The sequence below is a fragment of the Pseudonaja textilis genome, chromosome 12 (genome assembly GCF_049901715.1).
Source record: "Pseudonaja textilis isolate UNSWEBS1 chromosome 12, rPseTex1.2, whole genome shotgun sequence".
In the NCBI taxonomy this organism is placed as follows: Eukaryota; Metazoa; Chordata; class Lepidosauria; order Squamata; family Elapidae; genus Pseudonaja; species Pseudonaja textilis.
The window spans coordinates 6,414,220-6,425,633 of NC_142001.1; the positions used below are offsets into that span (position 1 = coordinate 6,414,220).

An 11,414-nucleotide genomic window follows, 5' to 3' on the forward strand; every position below is an offset into this window, starting at 1 on the left:
AGGTTTCTTGGCCAAACATCTACTATGTTCCTATGGTAAATAAAAGCAATAAATATACAGCAGTCTCAACAGCATTTTCTTAGTAACCACCAAAATAGTATCAAACCTTCTAAAATGTATCTACAGGATACCCAGGATTCCCAGGACTGAGCGGTCTAAATGGCTTACCGGGCACCAAAGGCTCTCCCGGAAAACAAGGTAAATCAAAAGATCCTTAGAAACTTCCACAGTAAGATCAAAATGTCAGGGTTCCAAGTAATACACCCATAACGAACAGAACTCTGAGGCAGGACGATTCCTCAAAGAACAGTTTTATTTGCTATATCATATTGGCACAGGCTGATGAAAACCGACTCTGAATATTCCTGTGGTTTTTACCTAATTAAAAGTTTTTTCCCTTCCCCCAAACAATCAGTCACACGGTGCAATCAAGGTACCATCTGGTGGCCTGGTAACTTCACTCCTCCTTCCAGGAGAAACTATTTTGTTTTGGCTCCAAAACACCCAGCTATCTCTATTCCCCCCGAACTTTCCCAAAACTCCAGTGTGGCAACACTGAAGCCTCAAAATGGCCTCAGTCAGGTCAGCTTCAGGGTTGACACAAAATGCAGTAATCTCATCCCTTAAATGGCTAGTTTTGTCCAATCTCTAATACAATTGTGTGACGCCGATAGAAGAAAATTTCTGTAGCTCGGGGTTGAACTGTGGAGTTCTTGGTGCTCTCCAACCTTGGTTGTTGACTTGTAGACATTTCATTACTCAACTAGGTAACCTCATCAGTGCAAATCGCTATCAAGGTGAGTGACAAGCACTGATGATATTATCTGTTGGGTAACAAAACATCTGCAAGCAAACAATCAAGTTTGAATTCAAAAAAATAGAGACTGTTGAATTCCACAAATAGAGACTGTTGGGTGGTGATGTTATCAGCTATGTTTTAGTATTTGACTGCTCTCTGCAGAAACATCTAAAAGCTTTGGGCCCTTCAAATCCTTTTCCTGCAGATTCTTAAAAGCCATGTTTTGCTTTCTCCCATTTTGAAGCCAAGTTCTGAAGTATCAGAGCTACAGAAACAGGAGTATGTTTTTCCAGCTTCCACAATTTGGTTCCTTGTGATTTATGTCAATCATCAAGGATTGTCACTTTTTAGTAAACAGTGTCCGGATCAAACTGCTGTTCGTGCTTTTTCTAATTTTATTAGGCCCGAGTGAAAATGGACTGCCTGGATCGGCAGGAATTCCAGGTGTCAAAGGTCAACGAGGTGACCCAGGTTTCCAGGGTGGAACTCCTGGCTTTCGTGGATCAAAAGGACCTGCAGGAGAAATGGGTAAATAATAGAAGTTATAAGCGAGTGGATATTATAGTTCAGGGGTGTCAAACTTGATTTCATTGAGGGCCGCATCAGGGTTGTGTTTGACCTCGGGGAGCCAGAGTGGATTTGGCTAGGGTGGGCTTGGCCCAGAGTTGGTGTTCAGCAGGTTCTGACCAGTTCTGGAGAACCGGTAGCAGAAATTCTGAGTAGTTCGGAGAACCGGTGGCAATCTTCCCCGAGGAGTGGGGTGGGAGTGGAGATTTTACAGTATCTTTCCCCTGCCACACCCACCAACCCATGTCACGCCCCCCCCAAGCCACACACCCCAAGCCACGCCCACAGAACCATTAGTAAAAAAATTTGAATCCCACCACTGGCGTGGCCAGCTCGATGTCACTCACGTTGAGGGCGCCTGTGGTGGCCCGAGCGCTCTTCCCACAAAAATGGGGTCCTGCAATTGTCAGTGAAAATGGAGCTCAGGAGGGCCACCCGCAGTCTTTGCGAACACTGTTTTTGGCTGCGACAGCCTCCTGCAAACCCTCTGCCAGCCAAAACGGAGCTGGCGAGGGCTGCCTGTGGCCCTCCCGAGCTCCGTTTTCACTGGCAGAGGCACCGCAGGCTGGTCCTTTGCTATTTCCAGGGTGGCCCCATGAGCCAAATCGAAATACCCCATGGGCCAGATCTGACTCCCGGGCCTTGAGTTTGACACCCCTGCTATAGCTGAATAGCATCAAGAGCTGTAACAGCATTCAAATGATCACAAATGATGTCAAGAATTATTAAGATGGAGATGACCCTGGTTCAGATCTTACCTCCACCTGAGCTTGTCAAGAAGATATCCAAAGGACTCCTTTATGCTCCACTGCAAAATAAGCCACATGAAACTTGTAGGACTCTTGTCATGAATACTTTACTCAAGTATGATAAAGCCAAGTATTTAATATTCAAATACTCGATATTTAATTCTAATAGATTATTTATTACTGTTGTTATACTCAAAAGGACAACTAGGGTTCCCCTTTCCTTTCAACAATGAAATGGAATGGAAAGATTTTAAAATTTGCTGAGAATGAGGAGAATCTCTCCTTCTGAGGGCTCAGATAAATTCACTGGCAGAATTAATCTTGGAAAGAAAAGGCAAGCTTCATGCCTTATGATAACATCCATTTTGATGTCTTGGCAATGTGCGCAGATATAATCTGCCATTGCTGCTTTCTGGGTTTCTTTTCCCTTCTTTTGTTGGCCTGGCCTACAGCTGTGAACTTAAACTGGTACAGGTAGTCCTCATCCCACGAGCCCAACATTTGGGTTGTTAAGTGAGACATTTGTTCAGTGAGTTTTCTGACTTTTCCTTCCACAAGTTGTTAAGTGAATCACTGCAGTTGACACGTTAGTAACCCGGTTGTTAAATGAGGCTGACTTCCCCACTGACTTTGCTTGTGAGAAGGTCACAAAAAGTGATGACATGACACAGCAATAGTTGTAAGTCTGAACCAGTTGCCAAGCATTTGAATTTTGATCACATGATCGTGCTGTAAAGGTCGTAACTGTGAAAAACGGTCATAAGCCCCGTTTTTCATTGCTATTGTAACTTTGAACGGTCACTAAATGAACTGTTGTAAGTTGAGGGCTACCTGTAGTCCTCCAGCCAAATAGGCAAACAGCAATAGCACTTAGACTTATACACCACTTTACGGCCCTGTCTAAGTGGTTTACCTAGTCAACCTTGAGCCAGTGAGAATTGAGTTGAGAACTGCTGGCAGCTGCCAGTCAGCAAAAGTAGCTTGTGTATTGCATTCTAACCATTGTGCCACCACAGTTCATCAAATACCAATCTACTCCAACTCTACTTACCCCCTGTAATTGTTCGGACAATATATTTGGGTGAGTGTGGAAGCCATGACTGGCTGTTGATGGAGGAGAAAGGATCATAAGCTGTAGTAAGAAGCATGCAAGATCTTTCCTGAGTTATATCTAGCCATATTTTCTTCTGTGATATTCCATTGCATTCTCCTTTTCCCCATGCCTAATTTTCCTTCCAAACCCTGAATGTTTGTAGCTCCTCTGAGTATGCCCAGTTCGTATCTGGTTGCCTTTTTTCAGGGAGAGAGAGAGAGAGATTGTCCACGGATAGTGATACTTACGGTAGCAGAATTCCTCTCCTTCTCCTTCTTCTTCTTCCCGTCCTCCTCCTCCTCCTTTCCTTCTTTCTTCTTTCTTCTCTTTTACCACTTCAGGTGTCGAAAGGTCTGGTTCTTGCATTTCTGGGGGCCTCGGTAGGGTGCCTTTGATGTTGTCACTCCATCTTCTGGATCTGCCTCGTGTTTTTGGCTTTTTCCTCTAAGCAGAATCAGCAGTTTCAAATTCAACATGACCATCACTTAGTCAATTATAGAGTCTGGGAAAGTTTGTTTATGTCATTTTAGGTCTTCCTGGAAGCCCAGGTGTCCCTGGTGCGCGAGGCCCCCCTGGCATCTCTGTGCCTTCAAGGATTCCTGGGAAGCCTGGTGATGCGGGACGTCCTGGAGAAGATGGGCTGCCAGGTATGGAAGTAGCGAGCTTGGGGATGGGTTTTTACAGGAAGACCTCATTTACAAACATGCTGGGGTAGCCTCCCTTGTGTCAGGATTCCGGCAGTTACCCCCCGCCCCATTTAAATCATGAGTCTCGAGTCAAACTTCCAAAACTTCAAAAGGATTTATTGGGAGTTAACATGTCCGGCATTGCCTGGGTGTAGCCAACTCTGAGACACATCATTCATTGTCACCCTTGACCCTGGTTTTCCCCCAACTCCATGGGTGTATCATAATTCATATTCTCCAATGGGACACATCCATAGCCTAGAGTCATCAATCGTGTCCTCCAGTTAGAATTTTGCACAGCAAAAACTTCAGTCACCTAGTTACTATCTTTGAAAACATTTATGGAATGCAGTTTCGGTTTGCAATCTGCTACACTGCTCTCCCTTCCCTTTCTGTTGGCAACTCTAAAAAGACCATAGAAATATTTGATGCATTGACATCTTGTGCATGTGTGAATCTAACCACTGTGGCTAATAAGTCATGATTTATGGTCTGGAGTAGTTGCAAATTCAGCCAGTTGTCATTTATTTAATAACCATGACTGAATGCACTCTGGTTCAGAAATAAAACCCATGAAACCCTACTTTAAAACATAAAAAAGATGATAACTTTATTTACTTACAGAAAAAAGGTCACAAGGAAAAATTAAGCTGGATCATGAGACAATGACAGCGGTCACATAACATGTTACAATTGAATTGAATTCTTGATTGCCATTGTACGTATATATACATTGTATACATACAGTGAAATTCACAAAACTAGCACCTGCGTTCCCAGGACATATTAAACTTGGTTAGCTGTGGCTTAGCCTGATGAACAAACTCAAGCCCCAAGGTTAACTTTTCATTCAATGTATTGCTGAAACCTAGAATAATGGTTTAATTCCGTGCCAAGCATGCTGGGGAAACATAACTAACACGCGTTTGGTTCCGGGTCTCTTAAAGTCACTAATTTCTGAGCTCTGGTGGATTGTCAGGTGTTTGAGCCTACCAGGAATTCATGCTGTCTCCAAATACAAGAAAAGTTATGTGTTGGGGTTATGGTTTTTCTTATGGTTGGTCAACCCTCAGCCAGATGTTCAGATCCTATTGGGGATTTTTATCCACCTATCGCGTCCATCCCAAGGACTTGAGATAGGCAGATGTGGAAAGTGGATGGTATGAGTGGCAGGAATAAATAATCTGTTTGAAACAAAGCTGTCTTTTGCAACTGATGGATGGTCGATTCTGCCAATGCCAATAAGTGTTCACGTGATGCTCCAGATGTTTTGTTATTTTTATTAGCCTTCTCTGAAGGGCCAAATGAAAACGGGCTAAGGTCCTTTCATTTGATGCTTTGTACCTAAAGTAGCCATGTTGGAAGATCTACTTTTTAATACAGGTAGTCCTTGTTTAGCAGCTGCCTCATTTAGCCACTATTTGCAGGAATGAAAAAAAAGATAACTTTGTGATCACTCCTCACATTTATGACCTTCTCGGGTCTGTAAACCAAAGGAAAGCTGAAGCCAGATCATAATAAGCACCGTTACAGTTTCACTTAGCGACCAAGAGGCCGCCCCCAATTATGGTTGCTAAATGAGAACTACTTACAATCATTTTTAAAGGAGCCTCTCAAGAACTTTCTAGGCAACACATGGATACAATTTCAGGATTTGGAGCTGCTGGAATGAGTTAAAGGTTTCTTGTATAACAGAGCTCTCAGCAGACCAAGGACTGACTGGCAACTACATCTCCTTGGTTCTTCTTTACCCAGGCTTCCAAGGACCTCGTGGACCACCAGGACCACCAGGACCAGCCTTCAATCAAGGTGATCGAGGTAATCCAGGCCGCCCTGGTCCTCCGGGCTTCCCAGGCCTCAAAGGCGATGCAGGCATCCCTGGACTTAACGGAATCCCTGGTGCATCAGGTTTCAAAGGTGAGGAGATGTAGTGGAATGTAGTCTGGATTCCCAAGAGGGAGGGGCTACATTGCAGATGAGCAAGACACAATGAAGTTTACATAGTTTGCGTGGGAGAAAGAGGGTGAAGACGACTCCCCCCTAGGTGTTCTCAATATATATTTAATAGTGTAAGTAGTTTGCTTTAGTTTGGCAAGAGTCTGTCTATGGGTGAGGAACAATAAAGGAAACTGCTGAGAACTTCAGTATGTCTTTCTTGGTATTTGGAGCCTGATGAGTATTATGAAGGCTCAACCCTAGGTAGAGGCACACGTTTCTCAGGGGCTAACAGAAAATATTTACTGCAAACTCCACACGGCATCAGGAAGGGCATCTGGCCAGTAAACGCTCAGCTCCATTCAGTCACCTCAACTCTACCCTGAATTAAGGGATTACAAGAATAGTAAAAATGGAATTTATCCTCAAAGGCCTCCAAATTGGGTTCCCGTTTTTTGTCATATAGTCTGGCAAGAGATATCAGAGCAACTTCAGTGTTTGCCAATAAGTTACAAAAGACAAGCTACCAAATCAGATGAATTTTCAGTTCTCCTTAATTTAGTTTTAGTTTACTTTATTGTCATTGCACCTCATACAACGAAATTAAATGCCATCTTCAGTGTACATATAACTATAAAAATAAAACATAAACACACATCCTTCACATTCTATACAATTGAATTGAAAACCTGATATTGTACTAATACTGCACTATACAGTAGAATTCACTATAGTTACTGCTCTGGGATAGAAGCTGATTTTCAGCCTTCTTGTCCTTGTTTTTATTATTCTGTACCGTCTGCCAGATGGGAATAGTTCAAAAAGAAAAAAGAAAGGGTTCTCAGGATGAGATGGATCTTTGAGAATGTTTTGAATTTTCTTAAGGCAGCGGAAGCTATAAAGCTCTTCCAAAGAGGGGAGAGGGCAACCAAAGATCTTCTGGGCAATGACGTTAACCCTCTGGAGTGCTGTCCTATCTGCCCCTGTGCAATTGGCAAACCATACACAGGTGAAGTAAGTTAAAATGCTCACTATGGTACAGCAGTAGAAGGTCACCAGCAGAAGTCAATCAACGGACCTTTCTAGCAGCCAAGCTCTGTCTAGTTTAGAAGGTTGGTTCAAAAGTCAACCTCTGGATCTTTCTCGTTTCTTCTTAGGATTCAGAGGGGACCCAGGTTTCATGGGAATGCCTGGGAAAGATGGACTGCCAGGTGATCCAGGTTTCCCTGGGCCAAAAGGCAAAGCAGGCCCTCCAGGTAAGTCTTGGCAAATGCACGTAACTCCAGATCAAACCATACAGGTAGTCCTCAATTTAGGCAGCGGATCACACAGCAATCACTTGAAGAAGTTACGATGAACCTTCCCAGGCTCAAGATTCCAGCAGCCTTACTCCCTGCAGTCACATGATCACATTTTAGGCTCTTGACAACCAGTACCCATTTATAGCATCTTGATGGCCAAATGACCACATTTTAGAGTGTTTTTGTCAAAATCCCATCATTTACTTCTGATTTTTAGCAAAACCAGCTCAGACGAAACGATCGGTTTGCTTTACAATCTCCACATTCACTTAATAACCACTGCAAAAATAAAGTCATGAAGTCAAGTTGACCACTTGGGTGACCTGTTTTACAACTTTTATGATTTACGACTGTAATGGGCAGGCTCTATTAGGGTTATAAGTTGAGAACTACTGCATGAGCATCAGACAGATGATTAGCTATGTACTGTTTTTGAGAAAGCAGGCAACGATTGGAGGAAAAAGCAGACACAAGCGATTCAGGGGCTGAAGGTCCATATCTCATAAATTGAACTCAACTCAGGCAATGTTGAGCACATAAGATGTCTTACCGAAATCTCTATTCTATAGTTCTTGCGTCCCTAATTTTACTGGGCTTGACATCATCCTGGAATCTAGGATGAACCCCAAATTCAAGTTTGTTTTAAAGTTGAAGTTATGGTAGAGATGTTTACCGAAGTTCAGAATTTAGGCAACTTTGCTTCCTATATCAGTTCAGGAGACCATGGTGGTCCAGACATGGTCACTGCTTCCCTGGGTGCTACATTTGGGGTTCCAGACAAACAGACGTGCCATTTTATAGGACATTCCTCTTCTTTCTCAGGCATTCTTGATCTATTTTAGATCTCTCTCTTTTTTTTTTAACTATGGCCTTTTTTAAAAAGTTGAAGATGTGGTGGATTCTCTGGGTTGAGACATCTTTCACTGCAGATTGAAGTCAGGAGAAACAGTTGGAAGGGAGGAACGTTCTACACTTTAGCAATTCATTGCTTGATTGTTGCAGGTTGTCCACTGTAATAGTGACAGAAAAATATGACCTCGGATTTTCTAACCAAATTGGTAGGGTGTCCCATGAACGTCATTTTACAAGTCACCCTTCCTCTGTGTTATATAGGTTCTCCTGGGCTGCAAGGAGCTACAGGCATAACCCAACCACCAGAAGAGATCAAAGTTCCTCCTGGCTTAATCGGATTGCCTGGAAATAATGGCAACCCTGGTTTAAATGGAGACCCTGGCTTCCAGGGGCAAACTGGACCACAAGGTAAAACAAGTTACATTGTCCATAGAAATGGGGGCATGCAAAGCTGGTACTCTGGAGAAGGTGGTCTCTCAAAGATCCTTGGAGAATCCATCTTCCTGTGGTTATTTACAAAGACCTTCAAGCTTAAAACAGAATGCTCTGGGTACTGGCTTCTAAGAGAAAACAGAGAGAGAGAGAGGGAGAGGGAGAGGGAGAGAGATGATAAAGTTTGAAGACCCTTGTGATAGATGATAGATAGATGATAGATTGATAGATAGGTCAATAGGTAGGGAGGGAGAGAGAGAGAGAGAGAGACTGACTGACTGACTTTTGGCTTCATGCAAGGAAAGCAGCAGAAGCAGTAGACGACTTTCTTTCTCTCCTCCAAACTCCGCCAGAAACGAGTCTTTGTGAGACTTGTAGTACTGGCTCAGCCTCTTGGAGCAGGAGGCCTTGCAGGGTCCCAAAGACTCATTTCTGGCAGAGTTTAGGTGGGGAGAAAGAAATACTTTTGCTGCTTTCCTTGCGTGCAACCAAAAGCAGAAGAGAGAAGTGGAAAGAAGCAGCCCGGTGACCAGACCAGGCGAGTGGGGCAAGTTCCCCCACTTCGCCCTTTCCCCCCTCCCCTCATTACTTCATGTTGTGTGCAATGCAAGGGATGCAAGCCTTGTGTTCCCGCGGGCCATGTGGCCAGCACAGCCTTGTGTTCTCATACAGCCTGGATTAATTGTTTTGGGGGTGACATTTCTCTGCGGACCACTAAAAATTTTCCATGGACCACCAGTGGTCCCCGGCCCACTGGTTGGCAACCACTGTTCTAGTCCAACTTATACCATTTCATGTAAGTGGCTGTCCAATCTCTTCTTAAAACCCTCCAGTGATGAAGGACCCACAACTTCCAGAGGCAGACAAATTCACTGATTAATTGTCCTCATTGTCCGGAAGTTTCTCCTTGATTCTAGGTTGCTTCTCTCCTTGATTAGTTTCCATCCATTGTTTCTTGGCCTGCCCTCAGGTGCTTTGGAAAATAGGTGGAATTCCCCTCCTTCTTTGCGGCAGCTCTCCTCAAATATTGGAAGACAGCAGTCATGTCTCCCTTAGTCCTTCTCTTCATTAGACTAGACGTATCTGGTTCCAAGCCAAGATAATCTGGTCTGTTCTTAAGGGTATCTATCTCTTGTGACTTCTGAATTGAAAGGGTTATCATAAATGAATGGGACAAACATTTTATGCTAATGACCAGGTCCAAAAGGAAAAGCAGGCATACCTGGCCAGATGGGATTTAATGGCTTACCAGGTCCACCTGGTGTGGTAGGAGACCCAGGTTCCCCAGGAACGCCAGGACTACCAGGGTTTGAAGGTAAGTTGACATAGATTAGCATCTTTTGACTTGGGAGCGCTATAAAAACGGTCAGATAATGTCTGATTAATGACTGATCTCTCTTTGCAGGACGTCCTGGGAATCCAGGCCTGGCTGGATTGCCCGGGATGCCAGGTCGTAGCATTGGGGTTGGCTATACCTTGGTGAAACATAGCCAGTCGGACCAGATCCCACCCTGTCCGGTGGGCATGAACAAACTCTGGGACGGCTACAGTTTGCTGTATGTGGAGGGCCAGGAGAAGTCCCACAATCAAGACCTGGGTGAGCCACGTGTCCAGCTGAAAACAAGGGGAAACCACAGAAAAATAAGAGGGCAGGAAAGAATCCTTCCATTCATGAAAGAGAAGATGATTTTGCAATAGGGAAGGAGAAGGGGAAGGGAGAAGGAGGGGAATGGAAGGGTAGGGAAGAGGAAAGGGAAGGAAAGGAGAAAGGGAAGGGAGGAAGAAAAGAGAGATGGGAAGGGAAGGGAAAGTGAAAGGAAAGGAAAGGAAAAGAAGAGAGAGAGATGGAAAGGGAAGGAAAAAGGAAAGGAAAGAAAAGGAACAGAAGAAGAGAGAGATGAGAAGGGAAGGGAAGGAAAGGAAGTCCAATAAATGTGTTAATTACAGTCCAGAAGTTGTCTATATGGCCTAACACAGTCTAACTGAAGAATGAAGAATGAAGTGTTATGCAATCATGACAGATTTATGAGCAGTCATTTAGTGACTGTTCTAAGTTACAACAGATTTACAACCCATCTTTAAAGTTACCCCGGGCTACTTCCCCAAATCCCAGTCCCAGTTGTGATCATAGGTCAAGGAGCTGAGACTTTTCAGGCAGCTGGCTTCTGAACACACCACACTTGCAGGCAGTCCTTGAATTCCAACCATTTGTTTAGTGATTGTTCAAAGTTGTGACACACTGGAAAAAATGACAGGGGACAGGTTTTAACACTTATCACCGTTGCAGCCTCCCCAAGGTCACGTGATCAAAATTCGGGCACTTGGCAACTGGCATGTACTTACGACTGTTCCACTGTTCTTGTCATCACCATTTGTATCCTTCCCAGCCAGCTTCCAACAAGCCAAATCAACGGGGGAGGCAGATTCATTTAAGAACTACATGATTCGCTCAACTACTATAGGGATTCACTTAATAACTGTGATTAAAAAGGTCGTTAAAGTGGGCCAAAACTCACATAACCATTCCCTTCCTGAGCAATACCGATTTGGGGCCCTGTTATGATCGTAAGTTGAGGAACTACCTGTATTCTGACCGTCGCAGCTGCAGAAATGAGAGTCCTTCTTAATGCTCCACTTCATGTTTTGCTTCTCCATTCTCCAAGGTTTTGCTGGCTCCTGCCTGCCTCGCTTCAGCACTATGCCTTTTATTTATTGCAACATTGACGAAGTGTGCTACTACGCCAGCCGCAATGACAAATCCTACTGGCTTTCCACCACCGCTCCGATACCCATGATGCCCGTCAGCAGCTACCAAATCGCCCAGTACATCAGTCGCTGCTCGGTGTGCGAAGCACCATCCCAAGCCGTGGCTGTGCACAGCCAGGACATCACCATTCCGCAATGTCCTGAAGGCTGGCGGAGTCTCTGGATTGGCTACTCCTTCCTCATGGTAAGAAATCCCAGAAGGGATGCCCACGGGTGGGAATGAACATCCTTTCA

General features: G+C 44.3%; 1 protein-coding gene across 2 annotated transcripts in view; it reads left to right on the forward strand.

Annotated features, from left to right (window-relative positions):
* COL4A6 (collagen type IV alpha 6 chain) overlaps nt 1–11,414 on the forward strand; it is a 182,497-nt gene that overhangs the window by 167,126 nt on the left and 3,957 nt on the right. For both annotated transcript variants that reach the window (XM_087940926.1, XM_087940928.1), the window contains 9 exons: nt 127–198; nt 1,202–1,327; nt 3,739–3,855; nt 5,650–5,811; nt 6,987–7,085; nt 8,244–8,390; nt 9,613–9,729; nt 9,820–10,011; nt 11,078–11,364. In XM_087940926.1, coding sequence (XP_087797052.1) covers nt 127–198; nt 1,202–1,327; nt 3,739–3,855; nt 5,650–5,811; nt 6,987–7,085; nt 8,244–8,390; nt 9,613–9,729; nt 9,820–10,011; nt 11,078–11,364 — 1,319 coding nt within the window. The remainder of the gene's footprint in view (nt 1–126; nt 199–1,201; nt 1,328–3,738; nt 3,856–5,649; nt 5,812–6,986; nt 7,086–8,243; nt 8,391–9,612; nt 9,730–9,819; nt 10,012–11,077; nt 11,365–11,414) is intronic.